Source organism: Chrysoperla carnea, chromosome 4 (assembly GCF_905475395.1).
Source record: "Chrysoperla carnea chromosome 4, inChrCarn1.1, whole genome shotgun sequence".
NCBI classification, from domain to species: Eukaryota; Metazoa; Arthropoda; class Insecta; order Neuroptera; family Chrysopidae; genus Chrysoperla; species Chrysoperla carnea.
Window position 1 is genome coordinate 34,464,565 of NC_058340.1, and position 25,584 is coordinate 34,490,148.

At 28.8% G+C, this 25,584-nt stretch overlaps 1 protein-coding gene across 2 annotated transcripts in view; it reads right to left on the minus strand.

Moving 5' to 3' along the window:
• LOC123299136 (myotubularin-related protein 6) overlaps positions 1-25,281 on the minus strand; it is a 38,613-nt gene extending 13,332 nt beyond the window's left edge. For both annotated transcript variants that reach the window (XM_044881389.1, XR_006535304.1), the window contains exon 1: positions 25,136-25,281. In XM_044881389.1, the coding sequence (XP_044737324.1) occupies positions 25,136-25,159 (24 nt within the window). In that variant the 5' untranslated portion in view covers positions 25,160-25,281. The remainder of the gene's footprint in view (positions 1-25,135) is intronic.
• Positions 25,282-25,584: the final 303 nt, after the last annotated feature.

A 25,584-nucleotide genomic window follows, 5' to 3' on the forward strand; every position in this document is an offset into this window, starting at 1 on the left:
ACAATCCTATCCGATAATTTTGATTCACGTTACTCTTTGAAATATAACGATTTAAATTTTTGACAAGCTTTTTTTAAACATGCAATGTTCGTTAGAATTAAATCTTGCAACTAAATTTTAGAGCAGTTATCCTCAATCGCTTGAGATGAAATTTTGCATGCGTGATTAGCTTGGACGACAATGCATGGTTAGTTAAATGACTCATTCTATTTTTATGCATTTTCATGATATGAGTATTAAAGCAATTGGTTAGCTAAGCTATGCATTTTTATGGTAAGCATAACCTAATTTTCCCATCGCTTCCACAATATTTGATACACGTTTCTTATTTAGTATTAAATTAAAAATTTGCATAAAAAATTCTTTTTAAAAGATAAGCTTGTAGGTACTAAAAAGTAGAAAATAACTATTTCTATGAGTCACTTATGCATGACTCTTTGTAAAAGCTTGAGATGCCCCGAATGATCATTCATATGTTTAATTACGAATTTTAAAGCTTTTGCAAATAGTCCTGTATAAGTGATAGAAATCATAATTTTTTAATTTTTAGTTCAATCAAAACAATGCCCTTTGAAAAGTATTTTTCATAGTTTGATCAATCTTATATGGGTTTGTTTTAGTTTCATTAGAAACTGATAATAGATATTAGGAATTGAATAAAAAATGAGTTATTTAGCCTAAATTCAAAACCGATTCAAAATAGAACCAAGAATTTGACATACACATAGGCTTTTGCTTAATCTCTGCCTCGTAATATACAAAATATGTAAAAATCCTTACACAATTCAACAGCTTTGTATCCTTTATCGTTGGTATACTCTTTTTCGAAGTAAAGGTGATTCAGGATTATTACAGTTGGATATTTTTTGAGGGACTCTAACAACTGCTGCGAGTGGCATCCAAAGAATGAATTATAAAATAATTCAAAACCTAACTGTCCGGAAAACAGAGATACTTAAATATTATACTTAAACATAAAAAGCAAATGGTGTCGAAGACACAACAAAAACAACTAAGAATAACTACCTACATTAAACACGGCCTACATTTTTTTTTTCTCTTTTGAAAACCTTCTCTTGTCATTTTTATGTGGTCATAATCAGATATTACTTTCAGTAAATTACAGAAGATAATATCTCTGAGAAAAGACAAATCTTTAAATATAAACTGAATTTAATTTGTATTTCATAAAGCTGCTCTCCAATGTACAATTTATAATAACAAAAGTAAAGAAAATAATACGATAAGGGTAAAGAAAAAGAACCAATAATTAATTATTTCTTTGATAGTTCCATACACTCGAATGAAATAAAAATGAATCGACTTGAATGTAGATTGATCAATCTGGAATATCATATAATTTTCCAAAATATTACAAAATATACCAAAAACAGATTCTTAAAGAAAATTTTTACAACAACCTTTTCCTCCAAAAGTGAGTTATTAATATCAATTTATCGAATCGATTAAAATTCGAGTACCTTCTATACTTTATAAGAGATTTGTCAAACGACTATTTCCAGTATGATTGCGAAGCTTGTTGCTACAGATGCTTCGATTGATACTTCCATTTTATTATATTCACAAAAACTAGCTCCTGTCAGTTATCGAGAGTTCTATTATAAAATATGGTATATCATTGCAGTACATTTCGAAAGAAATCCATTTACAGAATGGTTAAACTTCATTGCATTCGAGTGTACATAATATTATTATAACAAAAATATGCACATTCGAATCGTTAAAAATATAATAAGAGGAATACTATCAGATCGAAAATAATAACGTTTGTTTTTTCTACGATTCTCATTCTATTTATCTATCTATATTTTTACATTATAATAAACATTGAATCATAATAGAATTTGAAGATAAGCAACGAAATCGAATAAGACAGGAAGAGAAAATTTTTTATAAAAATCTTCAAATTATATTTATATTTTCAAAACAACGAAAAAAACAAAAATTTTTTACATTGGTATTTAACCCGAAAAATGGGTCGGAACAGCAAACGCGCCACCACTCACATTAATTGTTAGAATTCCTCCAAAAAACATTTATAGCCTATTCCCATAATTATCAATCATGTTTTCTTCGAAAAATAATGATTTTTTTCACGCAAATTGGATCGTAATGTCGTTTATACTATCGATAAAAGATGCAAAACTGAAATATATCTGATAAATCGTATCAGGATTTTAATATACTTTAGGGCGAAATAGACTATTAAGCAAATGTTTATGTATATCAAAATATCGTTTCTGATTCGAATCGGTTTTAAGTTTGAGTTAATATAAATGACACTCCGATTTAAGAAAATAATTTTTAGTTGTTAAATTTTCAAGAAAAAGTGATAGAAAATTATCAGTATGAGCTAGAAATTTTTTTTGTAGGGATCTAGCAATTAATGAGAGTGGCGACCAAATCAGTCCCCACCTTTTTTTATATTTAAATATCTATCTTTTTTTTTTTTTTTTTAAATTTAAATGTCTATTGCAAGCATATTTTGTGAAAAAATATTTAGAAAGGAAAATTTTCGACTGACGACAAATTTTTATTGAGAATCAAGACTCACATTTTAACTTTCTTCCTAACATAGTAAACTCAACATTTTTAATTTGCGGTTTATAAATGAAAACTTGGCAAGTGCTTTTAATTTGCAGCTTACGAATAAAAACTTTATAAATGTTCTTATTTTCTTAAAAACAACTCTAAGTTTACATATAGACTAGTACCTATCAGCAGCATACAAGTGCAAAAAGTTTTTATACAAAATATTTATGTTGAATTTTTCAAAAATGTATACTATCGATGAAAAATGTGATTTGTTTGTATTATAATATCCTTAAGAGGATACAAAAATTTAGAATTTTCTGACACTTGTCAGGAGGTAGCACGACAACAACCTTAAATAAATTGCTGTACGATAATTCTAAGCAGTACAAACTTCGAAGTTGAGTTAAGTGGGATGTGTATGACAAACGGAGAAAGTTCTCCAAGCGAATTTTAACTACAGATTGGCTTTCAACAAATAAGTAGTAGAGATAAAAAAAATATTTCCAATCGGCAACATATTCTTCGAATATACTTTGATGATTTCTGAAGAGAGTGTTCAAAGAAAATACCGGTAGACAATTTTTCGCAGTCGTAGGCCCATATGTACTGGACTAGTCTTAAAGTACTATTTTGACCTTAACTAAGAACGACATCTTATACGTACAAAGGTAATAAAATTATTACACCGTGACTCTGGATATTTGCAATGTGGAGATGTAGATATACTCTTTCAAAACTCCCATGTAGACTGGTGAACGTGTGATAATGACGATTTTATTTGGTTCTTTATGTACAAAACATACATATATGTGCGGCAAATTAGAATGTATGTACATTTTGTATAGTATTTTTTAGTGTCCCGTTTCTTAAAAATCGAAACTAAATCAATGATAACTTTACTACCCTCCAAATATAACTTCAGATTACGATATTTAATTGATATTAAGGTATATAATATTCAATCCATGAGGAATTCCGCGATGCATTTTGTTAAACAGTATATTTCTATCATATAAACAACGCATGAGTTTGTGTCAACTTCACCACTCAACCCCGTACGGTAGTTGTATCACATTCGTGGCACCATTCGCCATATATGATCTCGAGATGAGATTGAGACAACCTCATATCGGTTGGTATTAAGAATTTTTTTCAGTGTAAGAGAAAAGTATTGGTTGTTTTAAACGGCTTAACAGATTCTTATAACAACTAGCTAATTCGGAAACTCAAACATTCTAAAAATGGTACAAAAATTCGAAATGTACCACAAAATGAAAAAATTCTAACACACGTTGAAGTGGTATGAAACCATCATTGCAGAGCGAAGCCAATTCACTCTTGACTCAATTTCTTTCCTGTAGGTAATAGCTACATAGCAACTAAGACAACATAATAACTATATAGAGGACGGATTTTATAGCAAAAATATTGGTATTTATTTATATTTTTAAAGTAAAAATAATTTGGTGGATATACATGTTACTAGGTCAAATAACAAATTAAATAAAACCTTTTACAATCAAATAAAATAAAACCTTTTTCAGAAAAAATATATATCTTTGAATACCCAAATAAAAATGTTGACTGTTAGAAATATATCATTAATTCTAAGAAATTTTAATAATACAATAATTATCAGTTATGCAGGATTAAATAACATCGTCATTATCACACGTTCACCAGTTCTACATGGGAGCTTTGAAAGAGTATATCTACATCTCCACTTTGCAAATATCCAGAGTCACAGTGTAATAATTTTATTACCTTTGTACGTATAAGATGTTGTTCTTAGTTAAGGTCAAAATAGTACTTTAATATTAGTCCAGTAGATATGAGCCTACGACTACGAAACATTGTCTACCAGTATTTTCTTTTGGCTCTCCCTCCAGGAATCATCAAAGTATTCGAAGAATATGTTGCCAATTGGAAATATTTTTTATATTTCTACTACTTATTGGTTGAATGCCAATCTGCAATTAAAATTCGCTTGGAGAACTTTCTTCCTTTGCCATACACATCCCACTTAACCTAACTTCCAAGTTTGTACTGCTTAGACTTTTCGTACAGAAATAGTGGCACGACAACACCCTTAAATACTATTGTTGTGCTACCTTCTGGCATAGTGTCAGAAAGTTCTTAATTTTTGTATCCTTTTTAAGGATATTATAATACAATTACTATCAAAATTTGAAATCGATTAATGATTATTACGAAGAGCATTGAAAAAAAATGTAGAAAAAAATGTGTCAGTTATTCAGGATGGAATAAAGGACGGTTTTTCGCGCCTATAAGTTCCCTTAAAAATTGTTTAAAATTCAACATACAAATCCACTCTCTACTATAAAAAAACAAAATAGCTTAATAAAACATTGCATTTCTTTTTTTCTTTTGTTAGGGAAAGACCATTTCACCACGTCTTATAAATGTAATAAATTAAAATTTATTATTTTCTTTTATTTGCCTTTTTCTACCAACATTCAAATATAAAAAACATAAAATATTTTATTAAAATCTCAAGTGATTCGATTCAAGTTCTTTTATAAATATTCGTTGTGTGCGTAGTCATGGTAGGGATAATAAAATCGATGCCAGCGCTTTAAGTGAAAAATTTTGGAGATAAAGTGGGCTGTTATGACTAATTTGCAATTCTTTACATGTTAATGATATAGAAACTGTCAAATTAAAATGATTGAAAAACACTAATTAATTAAACTTAATGCATTAAAAATTGTGAAAATAAGAAATCAAATTGTACAAATATTATTTTTCAAATGTTAATTATCGTAATTATTTATTTAAATTTGTGAAACAAGAATATTAAATTTTAAATGTAAGTTTTCAATGCAATCCACACAATTATATATGCATCCATTAATTCTATAATTAAAGTAGTGTATCGTTGTCATGGAAACGAAATTCACGCTCGGAGCGAATACGTAAACAACAATATTAAAGTGTTTGGGGGCTACTTATTTAAAGCCAAGAAATATATCTAGGGAAAAAATTGTATTAGTGGTTAACCGAGCGGCAATTTTTTTTAAAGCTTATTCTCTTATTTAAGAATGATTGTAGCAGTGCCGCATTTACAAATGTTGTTACCTGTAGGCGGATTTTTGGTGTAAGCCCACATTTTATCGTTATCAAATTTCAAAAAGTGTAAATATTTTATAGACAGATATTGGTAAAAGTAAAGTCTTTATAAAATATCTTACAAATAACAAACACCCCCGCTTTTTTACGATAAAATGATTTTTTTGAATTTAAGGAAATTATTTTCTACTTTTTAGTTCAGCTAGTACAAAAGCGTGCTTTTAAGCTTTTTCTATTATTTATAAACTATTATTTATTTTGTGTTTTTTAGTTTTTTATCAAAAAACTATTATTTATTTATCAAAAATTCATTATAAATATGGTGGGAGCGCAAGTAAATGTATATATTTTCAGATATGGAAATCGTTAATCTAGAAAATCCTGATCACGATAATAAAATAAACTTATTAAATTATTGTATTGTCATCTGTCCCTGGTGAACTATCCCGAACATACGTATGAAACTAATAAAAGCGTGTTAAAAAGGGAAAAATTGGTAAATTAAAAAAATTTTAAATAATGACTAATTTCATCAAAATAAATAATTTTCATTATTACTATCTAAACACTATCCACTTAACCTAAAGGTTGAAAACGGCCCTGATAACGGCTCTAATAATGATCATCTGGACTTGGCACAAACAAAAATTGGCAAACGTAATACTCTAATTAATTTTGCATATTTTGGAGATTTATAGTTATAAATATTAATTTGAAAGCTCAAAATTTCGTAACTAATAATGTTCAAAGCCTCTGAGGATTATCAGAAAATGATTATTATAAATACACACACTAGATAAAGTTAGATAGGCGTTCGCAATATACACTGTAAAAAATTTATACTTGTTATGGGAACATCAACAGTCAAGCAAACACGTTTAATTCAGTCGAGCAATTTTTTTTTTACTGTGTATTCTGATATATTAATATTCTTATCACACCTGATTTTGTATCGATTTCCCATTCATAATATGCTAACAAGAATATTTATCAAAACTTTTTTTTTCTTTTTGGTAGAAACTTATTGTGCATGCACTCCGAAAAAAAACATTAAATTTCTTATATCTTATATTTTTGAGCCCTCAACAAAGTTTTAACTCCGATACCGAAAAATGTGTTCATCCGTTTGTCGAATAAATGCTAAAATCAATTTGAAAAAGGTATGGAAATCACATTTGATGCATTTACAAGTCCTTTTTTTGGACTGGCACTGTCACTCCAAATTTTAATTCAGGCGTGATTTATAACTTTTTCTTAACTGATTTGGCTTCCAATCAAATGAAATATTTACGATTTTAATGTTTAACTGAAAACAAGATAGAAATATAAATCATAAGCAAAATTGTGATAATTTTTTACAAAAATATTACCAATTTTAAGGTTAGAACTCAAAATTTGGAAATTTTCGATAAGTATTAGAAAAATTGAAATGAATATATGATCATAAGTGAAACTTTTTTCTATTTGACCTAATTTATCAAGGAATAAATAATTAACTTATAAAGAAAGTTATTGGGCCTCTAAAAGTAATGTCTACCACGGCTGGTTTTTCTTCAAATTTGTCAACTAAATAATTCATACATAAAAATAAGGATTCGGAAAAATTTATAATTAATTTTAATTATAATTTTCGCCCTCACGGGTAAACAGTGATGTTTACGAAAAAATGTTTCAAACAAAAGTTGGTTATTTTTTTATAAGGAACATTTTTTACATTTAAGCTTTTGTTCTATCTCTAATGGTTTACAAGATGTGTCTTGAACATGCTATAAAAATTTCAGTTTGATTTTATGAAAACCTATACCAAAATTTTGTTCGTGTCATGGGTATTTAATCGTCACAAACTTGGGACTAAAATTAGTGTTGCTTATTTTTTTATAAAGAGTATTTGTTACCTTTAAACTATTGTTCTATCTCTAACGGTTTACAAGATGGGTCCTACGGTCCCAAGATGCAATTGACCTATGTTGTTCATTTACGAACTCGACCTCACTTTTTTGTCCTGAGTACGCTGTAAAAATTGCAGCTTGATATCTTTTTTCGGTTTTGAGTTATCGCGTTGACAGACAGACGGACAGGCGGACAGACAACCGAAAATGGACTTTATAAACATCTATACCAAAATTTTCTTCTTAGCATCAATATATTTTTAAGCGTTACAAACTTGGGACTAAACTTAGTATACCTTACATATTACATATATGCATGGTATAAAAATAAATAATATTTTTTTCTATAACAATCCATAACAAGTTTATCTATACACAGATAGTACAAAAAAATTTTCCTGGAAAAAGCAAAATGAATAAAAAAAATTTTTTTTCAAATAATTTATTACGAAATTATTTTTATATTTTCGTAGGCGAAAGAATGTGAACATTTTTTGTTGACTCTGACCGTATAAATATTATTGTTGATTATTTCGTTCAAATTTGAAAAGTTATTGATCCGAAAATATTAAATATTTGTGAAATTAAATTTATTGATTTTGCCCCAGGAATAAAATGTAATCACTGTTAAACAAGGTGTTTCTAATGTTCTAACAAAAGTTTGAAAAATTTATTGTCTAAAATTATTTACTTTAAAATGAAGCTTAAATATTACCGGAAATTAATTATGGTGAACAATGAAAGCTTTGCTTTTAAATGCACTTTAAGTAAAAAGTTCCAGTAGCCGAGGACCTGACACACATTTTTATGTGAAAATAGTAACCGTCTGCTGGTTGATAAGGAGTTTTTCTGCTGATGCTGCGGGAGTATGTGTTCATTGCTTTTTGGTCGCTATCATAACGATTCGAGTTCAGGCTTTATTTATCGTTTAGGAGTTCCTTACATTTTTATATGAAAATGGTTCGACTCAAAAACTATTCGACCAGCCATTAGAATTTTATCGAAATTGGAGATTAAAAAATTTCTCAAGTTTTTGCAAATTTTTTAAGGGGCACATCGAGGGGGAAAAATCGAGAAAATCGGAACAAAAATTTTGTTTTGGAATTTGATGAAACTCAATTTATGGGGTAATTTTGATCCAAAAAGTATAAAAAACAGGTTAATTTAATGATTGGACCTACATAGAGTTACAATGTCAGTCAATGTCGAGTATCATGGGCAAAACTACATTTTCAAAAAAGTTCCCCACCAAAAAATTAAAATCCATAAAATTGTGAACAAAAGGGAGGATAAGTGAGCGCTATAACGTGATAGTCTTTGTTTTTAAAGGAGAAATTACCCAGCATAGCGGGCAGGTATCTGCTAGTTGGTTATAAATCATTTAGTCCGAAACAAAAGTGAATGATAGATATGATGATGATAGGAATGACATTAAGCTTGCTTCACATGTCTACCGATCAAATTAAACAGATTAAATAAGTATAACTTCTAAAACGCTTCCTTTATCTATGTTTCATTTATGAAAAACGATTCTTGCCGATATATGACAAGAGCTGAATAAATTCTGTATATTTTGAAACATTCATACCAGTATGTAGAAAATTTGCATATCAAAGTATACGATTATGTCATATATGAATATGTTTATATCACTTTACACAGTCGTTCACTAAGAGATTAGCACTTGTTTGTATGATCTTTGTTTAGCACACTGAAAATGCGCGAATTAAACAAAGAAAATCAGATACATATAGATGAAAACATCTTGCTAAACAACTCTGTATTTCTCCATATTATGTGGTATGTACATAGATTATTTGTAAATCTAATTAGGTCGCAATTAAAACAATGTATAATCTGATTATTTATCCATGGCTTTCATCGTGAATTCTATGTGACATTCGTCATCATGGTATATGTTCGTTTATTTCATATGTAGATGGAACGTGAAGATGACTTTTAGTCAACCACAAAATTGAAAATAGACTAGGATGTGGTGATGAATTTCCCAGAATGAAAATTTAATATCTCAGTTTAAATATTTATTTTCCATTCTTTCTTTAAACGTTTAAAGGTGTGCTTGAATAATAGAACCATTTATAATTTTTATTTCCAAACGTTTTAAACGTCATATGGCTTGAAACCGCTAAAAAGTGCTAATTGCGCCTTTTCGTTTGATACCTACCATGGTATCATTTAATTAAAATTTGTTTTTAGTTTATTACTCCATATAGGGTACCCATTTAATGTAACGTTATACAGCCATTAACCAGCGTACGATCGAGACGCTTTCCACAATCCCTCATTTGTCAATTTATGATGAGAAGTAGTTTAAGAGCTATGGGGAAATAGATGAGCATGTACATACATACCGGTCAAACACATAACCTTGTCGGCGGGGTAAAAACAATCAAAATACGATGCTATCTTGTCCACAATCTGAGAGTAATGGTTGTTATCGTAAGCACACATTCTACCACGTGGTAAATAAGCTCCTGAGTCGATGTGGAGCCTTTTCTTTTTCGAAATGAAATAAAAATTGAAAAAAGTTTCTGCTCCTTGCCAAATAAGTTCCCTAACGACCGCAGAAACGTTACGAAATGCTAGCAGACATACCCCCCCTTCCCTTCTCGTCTAATATCAATCAAACCATGATAGTCTTTTTCGGGCGTTTGGGAGGAAGGAGAGGAGGGAAATGTCTGCCAACAGTATTTAACATTTCTGCAATCATTAAGAAGCTTATTTGGTAAAGGGCAGAAATTTTTCTCAATTTTTACTATTTTTATTTCCCTCTTCCCCTCTATCTGGAAAATGGCGGCTCTGCCATATATGTCCTATAAAACAAAATGCTCACATCCACTCAGGAACTTATTTACCACGCGTCATTAAGGGATTATTTTAATAAGGTCCAAAATAAAGATAAAGTTGAGGAGTTTTGTCTGAAAAAGAATGTACATATATAAAAAAAAAGTTATTTTCATGCATAATTCTGAATGAATATTGGTCACTATAACCAAAGTCATTATAGCTGATACATTCATGTATATGTGTCTATATAGGGATTCTTAAATTTTCGAAGTTATAACTGATTTTGACTGTACTGAGTGGGTCATTTTAATCTATACACCTAAATATCTCGTTTTGTAGGTCCAATCTGATGTCAGAACATGATGTAACCCAGTAAACTCTACAACTTTTGTTTCAGTTATTTTTTTATGGGTAACTACAAAGCGAGATATTTATGGTTCAACCTGTGTATTCATATTCGAATAACAACTGAACAATATTTTCATAGTAATAGACAATATTTAATAATTTTGTAGACATAAACATTAAATTATATTTACATTAAAAAACAAAATATTTAACTAGAAATAATGTTGTCTGTTATAACGTAAATATTGAAACAACCCTGAATGAAAAATATAATACTTATAAAGTTTTTAAAATAATACAAATATCATTTTGATAGAATTGATATATTTTTATGTTACTAAAGGAGAAACAGGATGAAAATTGGCAATAAACATGAACATGATATTTTCATGTTAATTTATGTAATGAAGTAGTTTATACCTCAAATGTAGGTATGTATGGAAAGGAATCAATATCTATGATACAATGGCGTATCTATCAAAGATTCGGCAACTCAAAAGTCTAAATCAATTTTAAGAAGCAGTACACTGAAAACAAATTAAAATAATGACAACCTCATCCCGAAGTTGGTCGTTTCATATTAAAATAAAGTAAAAATACTTTCAAATAATTGCCTAACAATTGGAACAAGTACAGCTAAACATTTGTAATTACAATAGAATGGGATTGAATTTAAAATATGAATTCATTGAAACAAAATCACTGAAGTTAAATAAACAAAACCATTACTTCTATGAGAGAGATTGATTTTAGTTTAAAGCCATGTATTTTATTAATGGGAACTAAAATTGTACTTAGTTGGAATATATAATCGTGTAAATAAAGCGAATCGATGAATTAAAAGAAAACTTCTTTGCGTTTGCTTTAAATAGAGTATTTGGTTATTATGATCGCATATCTATCATGTCTAGTCCATATGTGATTGAGTCAACTTCATGAAGATTGTTGTAACCAATTAACAGAGAATTTGAAATAAACATATTGATTATTTGTATAACATTTAGTATATTTTTTGGTATATGTGCAACAAGCTTCGATGGGTTGGTTAAGCTGTAGAGTTAGGACATTAATATCAATAGTGTCATTCAATTAATGTAGAATAATATTATTTCCTAGAATCATTGATTCTCAATATTGGTTAAATCAAATCATTGAGATCAAATAGGCTTGTTGTTAGCCGTTTGAGTATTGAAAACGATAAGAAAAATCAATGATATACACAAGAACAAAATGTAACTTCTTCCTGCCATAAACACTGTGCTCTACTGTCTCTCCCCATGAGAGATGTTTCTTGCATTTAAGATTATCAGAAAACTTTGATGATACGCCTCTGGTATTGCACATAACACATACTTCGGTGTAGATAATGGCTAACATATACGTATAAAGCTCCTACATATTATTACCATTATTTCTAAGTACACTTTACGATAGGATATTCTTTGCGAAACAAAACTGTTTGCAATCTACAATTTACTATGTTTTATTGGCCAACTAGCATCCTCTTAGCCGACTATTAGATCTCTTAGACTTCGTGTAAAAGGTAATCGGCTAATTTGCTTTTGACACCAAACCATCGTTTAGGCTCACATGCTTTTATATTGAGAAAATCATCTTGTCATATGATGCCTTAAAAGAGAGCTACGATAACAAATTTAAACTGACTTTCATTAGGCGTAGGATAAATGGATGGATATTTAGAAAGCATAGTAATTTACAACAATACTGTTAAAATATGAATGAACTTCCTTCTGTATGGTCTAATTATTCCATAGAATACTGCTATTTTTTTAGCAATTTAAGCTTGCTTATGATTGCCACACATTGACTGAAGAGAAGAGTATAATTCAATTCAAATTTATTAAATTGTCGTTTATTATTTTTTTATAAACGTGTACATGTAAACTCGAAGAAATTTCCTAGAATTATTGGCTTATTCAAAGCCCATACTGATTTAGACCTTAAATTTTATAAATATTATGTAGCAAAAATAAACTTTTAATCAGATTAGTCAAACTACAAACATTTTCGATTGAAAACCTTTAACTTAAATCAACCTTTACCGGTACCGTTAATAAACCTATAATATTGTAAATTATACTACCAACAATTTTTTTTTTCAAACCAGCAAAATTTTTCATTATTCATACCATTACGATGTTTTATTTATGACAACATTCAAGCAAATAACATAATTTCTTTGACATTTATAATACTACCGTCGGCCCAGGTTTTTCAATTATGTTCTTCATTATCGATTTTAGTTTTAAACTCTACTCTTTTAATAATGATGTAATAAATTTATGTAGCATTTGCAATTATTATGAGGATATTATTTAGGATAATGACCTAAATTGCAATTGTTTTTATTGAAATGAGTTCAGGTCAAACATTTTTAGATTAAATAATTAAGTAAAGTGACCAAATTAAAAGTCGGAAGATAGTGAAATTAACCTAATTATATCACCGAATCATAATATTGTACGATGCGTTACGTTTAATGCTTTAAAGGTGCTCAGATATGTCAAATTTATCTGAATATGAAACAAAAAGTCAAAAAATCTCTTGTGAACTCTGGAGGATTTATACTGATATCGAGAGTCGGGACAAATAATACGATTTCGTCTAAATTGCATGATCAAATTTGGTACCGTACTCTTTATTCAAAGGTTATTAATTGATTGGTTAAACGTATCAAAAGTAGCTATCAAAGTTCTGTTACAGAAAACTTCCATCATTTTCTAGATAAAACCTTGGCCACTGGGTCACAAACTATCTGCTTGATTATACGCCCCTCAGATTATTTCATTTTTTTAAACATTTAGCGTTTTCAGAAACTTTTCTCCTCATAAAGATTGTAAAGAGAAGAAAATTCCAAAAAATAAGAGAGTAAATATTTTCAGATCAAATATTTATGCCAGGAATGTATCATTTTTCGAATTATTCGCCATTTAAGCCTGGTAATTCCAAAAGGAAAATTCTAAAATTTTGTTAAGAAATTTAATACTCCTACGAGATATGCAACCACCAAACCGGCAAATCGATAAACTACAGAAAAAAGATTTTACCAAAAAAAGTTCGAAATAGCCAATAATTCAGTGTTCTATTTCCGATGGAGAATCTTTGTCTATGTTACTTATAAATGTTTGAGCTCTTTTTGCCCTAGAACATTCTAGAACATTTTAGATCTAATATTATTTTTCGTTTAATTCTATACAGAAGTAAAAACCATATTTGAAATTAAAGTTTTCATTTAATTTCAAATCCATATTACATCTATTTATTTTAGAAACTATCAACATCTGACAGATGAGTAGAATAAATTGTATAACAATACGACCACGTTTTCATACCCTACGGTGTTGTAGAAAAACCTTATTCTCTCTCTACTTGATTGCGTTCGTATTTGCAAAAAGTCCATTTCTAGTTCAAACAAACATGGTTGAAATATTTAACATAAAGTATAGTTTTCGTTAAAATAAGATAGTCATTGCTTATGAATCAGGCGCAAATGTAAACTTATTCGAGAATTCTGCAATAAGATTAGTGTATATATAGAACCCAAAATTATATTTACACTACGCGCCGCGAAGAAGAGTCTATGTATTTATGTTTGTTCCCTTGTGGCGCTCTGAGCGCGTAGATCGATTTCATTTCATTTCGATTCTTACGTCAATAGATTTGTCTTAATATTGCAAGTGTTATTTGAAATAATGGTATACTTTTCACTAACAAATAGTGAATAGTCACTACTTTCACTATTGCAAACTTAAGAGAACGTTAGCGTAAGGTCTGAACGTACTTCTATGTACCCCTTTTTTGACCTTCCTTGTACGAATATGTACCGTAAATTTTCGATATCCTAGCATGTTTCAAAAACCATTAACCGTATAATCTTGAAATTTTTAATTTAGTACTTCTTTCCCTTCGTACTTGGATGCACATAAATCCGACTACAAGGAATTCAATTCATGCGACATTTTTTCTAATATAATATTATCGAGAAATTCCCAAAATAGTGACCTTATTTTACCTGTCTTTATACACGGTGTTCTATAAAACTTTCAACTAATTGAGGAAGTGAAGAAGTCTGTAGTTAATTATAGAACAGCCTGTATACTCTCCGATATTTTCCGTTAACGAACTCCACCTTTCAATAAATTGTAGAAGAATTTCATTACTACAGTGAAACTTGGCTAAGTGGGACCTAGATAAGTGAGAAATCTTCATAACTAGAACTCAAGCTAAGGTCCCAACACTTTGGCACTGAATTACCTCTGTTAGTGGGACGAAGCATATCTGTATATCTGGGATTTGTACTTTCGATTTTATTGTCACGTCTATAACTGAGACGAGTGAATTTTCTATGCATTAACCTCTGTAACTGAGAACTGAGATTAAATCGTTTTGTTTGTTTACTTACTTATTGTTATTCTACCCGCAAATCCCACATTTAACTAATTTTGAGTCTCAATGACCTTCAGTTTTATTTTTACTTCACTATCATATGGATGTTTATTTGAAAAATGTCGAAACGAAGGCTAAAATCGTTATCAATACGTAAAATACTAAAGTAAATATCAGTTTATGAAAATGGGAAGATTCGCGATGAAGTCTGTGTCGAATTTAATGTGCCAAAATCTACTCTTTGTATAATAGTTCAGAATAAAAATAAAATTCAATCACAATGTTTTGAAGGACAAGGAAAACTAAAACGTCAAGCAACTTTGTAGCAAAAACGTTCCGGTAAGTGGACCGATGATTAAAAAAAAAAGCACTATATATTATTATAATATTTAATTTGATATAGTATTCTGACTTCTATTAATGGAGCCCTCTGTAAATAAGACAGATATTTATTTATACTTGGATATCTGAGACACTGGATAAGTCGAATACCTCTATAAGTGAGACAAATTTGCAGGTCCCTTAATGTCTCACTTAGCCAGGTTTCACTGTATAATAATATACCAACAACCTTAAGTTCAATTCACAAACGAAGACACAACAAATAATATTATTACCTAGAATATAGTGTACACGTGTTGGTAGCAATATCAAATTATATCGAAGTTTCTACGTACAAAATGTTGAAATAAAATTTATGTAAATATGTTCAGTCGACATATTTATAAAAGTTATATATATATTTGAAATGAAAATAACAAAAACAATATGTGTAGAAAAACAGAATGCTGGAAAACTACTTGCACGTACAGTCTATTTGCATACATTTTAAAAAGAAAATAATAATTTCATTTTAGCACAAATAACAACTACATAAAGAAAACTTAAACAAAAGTTAACTTAATATAAGAAAACTTACCTATGAATATTCTAGGTATAGGTAAAATCTAAACTAATCAATCTTTATTTTTTCTTAGGATAAATGTATTATTTATAGTCCACGCCCAAAAAAACTTACTGATTACATCACTGTTGCGACTATACAGAGTGTTTTATAATTGACTGCAGAATTCTTCACTTCCTAATTTCGGAGATATTGCTGTAGGAAAAATTTAAAAATTCGTCCATTCACTGAAATTTGTAAGTCAGTAGACGTAGTAGGTGTCACTTTTTAATATGGACGGGACTATCAAAAACTGTAAAATGATTTAATTAAGTAATGAAGACTAAAAACATAAAAATTTTCTTGTCTTTACTTATCTTATTTCACTTTTTTTTCGATGATTATTGACAATTTTTTCTATTATGAGAAGACAAATACTATAAATAAGACTCCTACTTTCAAATACCAGGGACCAGAGTGAATAACTGTATAGACTATGCTCCTACATACGAGTAGGCAAAACACAGGTATCTTTATTACAGTACTAGCTTGATAAATAAAACCACCGCCTTATAGCCTCCACCTCCTTTGATCTCACTTATCCCCCTTCAATTACACTTAAAGAAATTGTTTTACGCAGCTAAAAGATATGCACAATTTTTTTAATTGCATAATAGTCATAATTCATTGAGTATATCAGAAAAGATAGCCATGAATTGTTTGACATTTACTATTTTAAATTTTTACAGAAATCTTTAATTTATGGTTCAAAATGATGAACATAGATGGAGATCTATGATAAATTAAAGACTTCTGTAAAAGTTTACAATAGTAAATGTCAGATTAAATTCAATTTTTTTTTTATAAATATATCTTTATAAATTATAGTTCATGTGTTATTCTGATATATCAGCTATATTGCTATACAATTTCATTAAAAACCATTCTAGTTAGTTTTTGAGTGAAAGCATAACAAACAAACAAACATCCTTACTTTCACATTTATAATATATATTATGGATTTATACCCATTGTTATCTAGTATTTACAATAAGATTAACGTTCACATCATGACCGTTATTGTAGTAAGTCTATTTATTATTAATAGTAAATACGGTTAGCTGGTTCTATTAATTAATATTTAATATAATTAGATATAAAAAAATCAATAATAATAGACAGCACAGAAACCTAATAGGTCTAGAACTGGGCGTAGTATTTATCCGTTATTTCAGAACGGATAGTTTTAGAGGCTGTCATATTATATACTTTGAGGATGGTATTCAAATAAGAAAGTTATTGAGAAATACTTTTTAAGGACAAGCTTTATTGTAATTAAAAATGGAAAATAATGATTTCTCGGAGTCATGACTTTCTTAAAGCTGGAGTTGCTCAATTTCAAATATAAAGGATGATTCAGAACGCCTAAAGCTTTTACAAATAATCATATATGAGTGACTCATAGAAATGACTATTTTCTACTATTTATTACAATAAAAGCTTGTATTTTAAAAAAGTCTTTTGTAGCAATTTGCAAGATGTCTTTCGATTATTGGACAAACCGATTTCGCACATTCTTTATTTCATTACAGTGGAACCTGGAAAACTAGAATCCCAAAGAGCTTAATACTTTTTACCACTTAAAGAGGCTTTTCATTTACTCCATTTCCTAACTAACCAGGTCAGTTTCCCATATAAGATTTGTTTAAAACTATGTTGCATTACAAAACAACAATATTTAAAATTTTTAGATAGTGTATTACTTTCATACAAACAACTCATGCGTTTGTGTCAACTTTACCACTCAACCCCGTACCGTAGTTGAATCACATTCGTGGCACCATTCGCCATATATGATCTCGCGATGAGATTGATACAACTTCATATCGTTTGGTATTAAGAATTTTTTTCAGAGCACATATAAATCAAATTCAATTCATTTGTCTTTCTTCTGAAATAACTGTCAAATACTTGGTTTGGCCTTAGTCCTTTATCCAAACCATTATTATTATAATAATTAATTAATTATAAATATAATATGTTGTACACATAATGATTAACAAGTTGATTATGTTATGTTCGTTCATATTCATGCTTAGCAGCTCCATATTTAATTAAAATTAAAATCTTCTATCATGTGCAGAAATTATAATGAAACAATGAAATGTTACACGTACAGGGTAATTGTAAACGATTTTACATTATGGAATATTGGGAAAATCATTTTGTCATGTGACACCCGAGTCCTTTAAATCGAACTACGATAACAGGCTTTGTTTGGATTTAAACAGGCGTTGAATAAATAGACGAATATTATGGAAACCATAGTAACTTATAACAAAACTGTTCAAATGTATGAATGAGGTGATGATTGATACTGTTCAAATGTATGAATGAGGTATGATGATTTTTTGTGTTTTATTCGAGTTTTTCGAAAAGTAGCAGGTACTCATTCAGAAAATCGGGAAAAATTTTTGTTCAAAATTTCCATAAAACTCATTATTTCAAGTATTTTTGACTCCAAAATTACAAAAATCGTGTTTATTTATTGTATCCGAATTTTGTATTATTTAGGTTCAACATAGCCTCATCTGCCGCATTTTATCAAATTCTAAAACAGGCAGAAATTTGTGTTTTTTTTCAAAAGGGTTACAGGGTTACAAAAATTACGAAAAATCGAAATACGAAACTTTGCGGGGTTGATTTTTCATACATCAAAGTATATTTGTGACTTTCAGAAAAAAATTAAAAAAATTCTGAAAGTAAAATATCCTCCCTCTTCTTTAACGGATCCTTAAAGCTATAAAATAGCGTCAAAAGTTACTTTCCAATTGACTTTAATAAAATGTATGTCAGAAAAATGAAACAAATTCACTGTACAAAAAACATGTAATTTGAATAAATGAAAATTATAATTAATAACGTAAGTGTAGGTATGAGACTGTGAAAGATATTTTTATAATAGTCTATGCGGTAGACCCCAAACACATCGCATTCTTCATTAAAACCACACAGTATGGTTAGTGATAGGAGAAGGGTTAAAAATTTCTTGTGGTCAAGGGTAGATTTATGTGTAGGTACGGCCCATTAAATGTTTAATAGTGACCAAAGAATGAGTGTATACAATTTTTCGAGCTATAGATAAATTAATAACAGTATAAAAACTTTGGCAGCGCAATGGTTTTTGAGATTGTGTGGGTTCAAACGGATACGTAATTAATTTATAACTTGATAACTAAACATTGAGGGTTTATGGGAGCTAAGGGGAATGGGAGGGTGTAAAATCTCATCTGGTTATCAGATGGGTGAAAATCGACCTTATACCGTCTCTCAGATCATGTAGAATAAAAATTTTCATATGCACAGAAAAACAAACGGCGATTTCGTATTTTTACTCAAAAACTATGTATTTTAGAGAAAAAATAAGTCAACGCAAAGTTATCGGGCGTAATATTATCGATCGACCTATTGTTTTCCGCCTTCTAGTGGTAAACATTATAAGCCGGAAAAAACGATATATATGGGTCGATTGAAAATTTTACGCCCTACAACTTTGGACTGGAAAGTTTTCTCCACTTCTAAATTTCAGAAAAACTGCGGAAAAACGTGAAAAATTTTATTTAAATATCGATTTTTCAAAAAATGCAAAAAATTGAGGAGTTTCCTAAAATGAACAGTTTTTAAGAAAAATTTAAAAAAAAAACAACACCTAAAAACATGAAAAATTGTTCATTGATGAAGATTTTTCTGAAATATGAAAGGTAAGAAAAAGTTTATGTACACAAATCGCTCGAGAATTTTAAACCCGATAACTTTGAACTGATTTATTTGTTCTCTTAAATACTTTTCGAGAAAATTGCAAAATAATGTCATGGAAAAACGTGCTCGTATGAAAATTTTTATTCTACAGATAAAAAAACGTAAACCGTACTTGGAAAAGATGGCACGGCTGCCTCCAAAACTTCAGTAAATTTCACCTAATTTAATGGGAGTATTAAAAGCTTATAAAACATGTGCCTAAATCTTAAATTTCAAATTTGTACCACATTTGTTATGTTTAAACACCTACGCATTGACTATTTTTATACCATGTATATATGAAATATAACAAGGTATACTAAGTTTAGTCCCAAGTTTCTAATGCTTAAAAATATTAATGCTACGAACTAAATTTTGGTATCGGTGTGCATAAAATCACCTAATTAGTCCATTTTCGGCTGTCTGCCCGACAGTGTACACAAGACGTAAAAAGTGAGGTCGATTTCGTAAATGAGAAACATAGGTCATCTGGGTCTTGGATCCATATGATCCATCTTATAAACCGTTAGAGATAAAACAAAAGTTTAAATGTAAAAAATGTTACTTATAAAAAAAAAGACACAACTTTTGTTTGAAACATTTATTCTTAAACATCACTATTTACCCGCGGGTGGGGGGGGTGGCAAATTAGGCGCAAATTGTATAGTATGTATATTATATGGGAATATCAAATATGTATGTGTGACATGGATGTATGTGTAATGTGATGTATGTGTAATAAGAGTAATCAAGACTGTCTATACATGGTATTTCAACAATTAATTCAGTCAATTGTTTGTTTTCACTTGTTCACTATTAATTATAACATGAGAACAATTATAATGACTTTAACATACATTTTAACGCATATATTCCTCTCAATCATTGAGACTTGACTGAGTATCTGTTTTACTTTTTTTTTAACATTATTAGATGATTACTTTTACTTTTTTGTGTGTTATTTTATCTTTATAAAATTATTTTTTCTTAGTAATTAATTAACTTTTTTTAATGTTTTTAAAAGCAATTTTAATAATTAATTCTGATATGAAATACAATGGATAATGATGTACAAACAATACTTTCAAAGAGTTCGAAATCTATATTTTTAAGATTTTATACAGGCAATGCTTTATATACAGAATGTTTCATATTAGTTGAGATAAGAACAATGTATTACCCAGTATTTGGGTAAAAAGATTTAGAATTCTTTGAAATTCTTTTCATTTTAAAGCTTATTGTGCTTCCTAAGGACGAAAACTAAACTCACGATCTAATTATGTACTGCGCCGATCTGGCACACACGATTAAACCGATTTGATTATTAAGATATAATTTTGTTCTGTATGTAATTTGTATATCATATCTGTAATAAAATTACCTATACGCAATAAAAAGAACGTAAATTATTGTTGATATTTTGTTACGAATCGACTAGACGAAAGTTATTTCTTCCGAATTGTTAAAGACTGGAATACCAGATAAAAAGATTTGGTGCGCTCTGTGGAATTCCTCACGAGTCGCAGTTGGTTGGTCAATATATATAGTACACTAGTAGTTTTGTTTAAATGGTTACATCTAATCTTATTTTCTGAATCTTATAATTAGACCATGGTACAGAAAAGATGCTTTGTAAAATGATTAATACATACTTGAAATTTTGTAAGTTACTTCCTTTTGGCGAGTCTATAAACTTCTCTTTACGACTTTTTTCGAAAGCGCTGCGTTCTCAAATGAGAACAATAACGTCATATTTAAGCTATTGGTCTGAAAAAACACAGCAGGGAATTTGTCGGACACAAATTTAACAATTCAGCAAAAATGAACGACGTATGAATTGAAAGACAAAAATATTTAAGTACGGCATGTTCGAGGTCGCAGACACGCTTATCGGTGCAGTATTTTTGTCGGACAAAATATTTTGTTGTTTAATAATTATTAATGTTATCAAGTGACCATAGTGTCCGACAAATTCTTTGCTGAGTTTTTTCAGACCGATAGCTTAAATATGATGTCATCGTGCGCTTTCGAAAACAGTCGTAAAGAGAAGTTCGGTAGACTCTCCAAAAACAAACAATTAACGAAATTTCAAGTATGCATTAATCATTTTACAAAGCACCCTTTCTCTCCCACGGTCTAAATGTTTTTTCTTATAATTTTTTATAGGAAAAAGATAACATGCTATTTTTAGATAAGACGTACCAAAGATGAAAACAGCGATAAAGGGTTCTAGCCTAACACCCTAAATCTGAATTCATAAATAGATAAAAAATTTGAGATTGTTTTTATTGTTTGATGGATGTATGGATTAATTGATGAAAATGATGTACAGTCTGTGTCACTATATGTCAATTTTTATATTACTAAAAAGTAGAAAATAATTTTGTAGTAGTCACTCATACATGACGATTCTTAAAAGCTTGAGGCGCTTAATAAAAAATATCAACAATTATTCGGAGCACCTCAAGCTTTTACGAATATACATGAGTGACTCCCACAAAATTATTTTTTACTTTTTAGCACAATAAAAGCTTGTCTTTTAAATTTTAATGTTCAAAGAAATCAAACAGTGAATCTTGGATATTTGAACCTGAGATACTTAATTTTTATTAATATATTAAATTAATTTATGTATTAAATAGGGAATAAAAAGTATTATGTTATATATTTTTAATTAGTGCTTTTTCTATATTGCCGTAAATACTTTATTTCAAATCTCCTAAGAGAATATTATTTTTCAGTGAATTTTATTTTATTTTAGAAAAAATATTAAAATATCATGTTATTATTTATGTTTTTCAGTGGAAAACTCTACACAATAACTTTTTTTTATTCTATTTTTAACCTTTTTTCATCTAAAAAAATATAGATAAAGGAAATAGATGATGGTACAAACATGCCGCGGAAACATTTTTTTTATCTATCTTGGGTATTTTTCATGCTCGCATAAAAATCTATTTTATAAAACAAAAAAAACATCCTAACGTCAAATATCAACACGTAAATCTAGGTAGCAAAACTCGGAAAAAATACACCCTCCATAACTTGTCGGCAAACAGCTAAATCAACCGTATTTTCCTGTATTTCGATGATTTAGGGTAATATGGCCAAATTTAAGGTATCTTAAAAAAAAATTGAAAAGTATAAACCAAATTTGAAAAGTATAACCCAAAATTAATGGAATTACATACTTGATTGTTCAAAGTTGGATAAAATTTGCGTGTGGTGGAGCAAAATCAACTTTTTTGGATTTTTATGACGTCATCAAGTTCAAAAAATCAATTTTTTAGATATTTTGACCAAATTTTATCGTATTAAAATGAAATTTTTTTTAAACCCACTAATTTTGGGTCATATTTTTCATTTTTTGTGGTAGTTCGTTTATATTGGCCCTTATATCAAATGATTTGAAAAGTATGACTGAACAATAATATTTAATAAGTAAACTGCATTTTCGAAATTTATTAGAGATACGTTTTTGACAAAACATTTGAAAAGAATGACGCATAATTACTGGAAAGTCATATTACGGCTATCCGATATTAGGCTTCGATAGGTATCCTGTATTAGTATTACGCACATGTTGACAATAACAACAAACATATTGTAAAAAGTTGTTTGTTTTTTATAAAGGACATTTTTTTACATTTCAACTTTTATTCTATCTCTTACAAATACAAAATTGGTCCTACGAGCCCAAGGCTCAATTGACCTATGTTGCTCATTTACGAACTCAAACTGACTTTTTGCGTTCTGAGTACGGAAGAAAAAAATTGAGTTTGATAACTCTTTTCGTTTTTGAGTTATCGTGATGACAGACGGACAAGCGTGCGAGCGGACAAACGAAAATGAACTTATTAGGTGATTATATGAGCACCGATACCAAAATTTTATTCGTATCTTCAATATTTCTAAGCGTTACAAACTTAGGACTAAAATTAGTATACCTTGATATATCTTTCATATACAACAGGGTATAAAAATAAACTTCTGGCTTAAGTCCAATAGTTCCTTAAGCGCCATTAAGTTTAATCGTTTCAAATAAATTTGATAATTCAAAAATTCGTTAACACAATTTTGAAACAATACATACAATGAGATCTAGGGAACTATCAAAATTTGTGTTACCTATTCATAAAATTATGAACAACTCCATCCAAACATTCTCAACAATTGATTAGATACAACAATCGAACTCGAAATATACAGATAAATAAATTATGTTTACCTTACGATTAATCGGATTCCCTCTAATAAGTTCCGGTGATACTTCCGATTCATTTAATATCCACGATCGTATACGCGCATAAATTGATGGTGATATTGGAAAAATATAATTTGGTGCATTTCCCGATGTACAATCGTAGTTCCATGAATTATCTATATTTTCTTCCATAATTTTTCACAATTTTTTTAAAAATTATTTACACAAAAAGTTCTTTTGAAAATTAAATCATTTTTGTATATTTCAAAAAGGAAACAAATTGGAAAAAAAGTCAATGACCGGAATTAATTTTTGAAGTAATTTAAATTTTTTTATTGTAATATTTCTTCACAATTATTGTTATTATTTTTAATAAATAATTATTATATGGATAATTGGATTATTTGTATTTCATTTAATTTAACTACTGAGAAGATAAGATTATAATTTTATTCCAATTTTAACAAACAAATATAAGATCTATTTTTAAATCCAATTTTAATACAACTGATAAAAAGTTTTCTTAAAACATAAATATTTGTACTATCAGTAATAAAAACTTTATTTAACAAAAAAAAAAATTATTTATTTACTATTCATCAAAAATCAGAATCAATTTCAAAAAATTGAATTTCCTTATTTAACTTTTCCGTTTGTTTTCACTGTGCGTTTATCCCAAACAAGTGATCGACAAATGCATTTTGTACGTAAAACGAAGCTACTATTATTAACATTCAACGAGCATCGCCCACCTATTTAATTTTCCAGTATCAACAATATACCAACGGTATTATGAATACATGCGCAAGAGAAAATTCAAAAAGCAAATATCATATTAAAAACGTATTTCTTTCAGTAAATTTACTAAAATTTATTTTCCATTGTTTTATTAAAAATTCAAAGAGCTAACAATTAAATCACCAACAAATATTATTAATGAATTCAGTAATTGTCTAATTATCGTATCAAGGGTTTATTCAATCCCATGCGATTTTTATGTTAAATATTGCAAAAAATAATTTGTGATTATGACAACAATTACTTAAATTTAATGTAAATTTTTGTAAACAAACAAAAAATTAGGGCAAATATATTGTTTATGATACTTTTTGAGTTAATTAGTAGCAATTAATTATATAATAAATCACTTACCTTAGCTTTTTTTATTAATTCCATAATCAAAATTAAGATTATATTTGATACGATAAAAACTGACACGTAAAATCAAATTAATTATTTACTAAAATTTATTTATTAATTTTTACTATCACAAAACATAACCTGCTGTCTGTGACAGTTTATTGACAGCTGTATTAATAAAACTGTGTATCGCTTAGGTTTTTTGAAGGTAAAATAAAATTCCCTAGAATGAAACGTCAAAACAGTAAATGCATAATGTGGCTATGACTCTAGGCGAGCCACCGTTTCAAAAGCAATCAACGAAAATATAAACATTTCTATAAATTGAAATTTTAATTGCTTTCAAATGATTCTTAAATATACTGAAGAAACGGGGAACTTGGGAGTTTCGTATTCCTATCCCAGCAGCCCTAATCTCGCAAAAAAAACGGAAATATAACTGTGATATTCTAAACACAAAC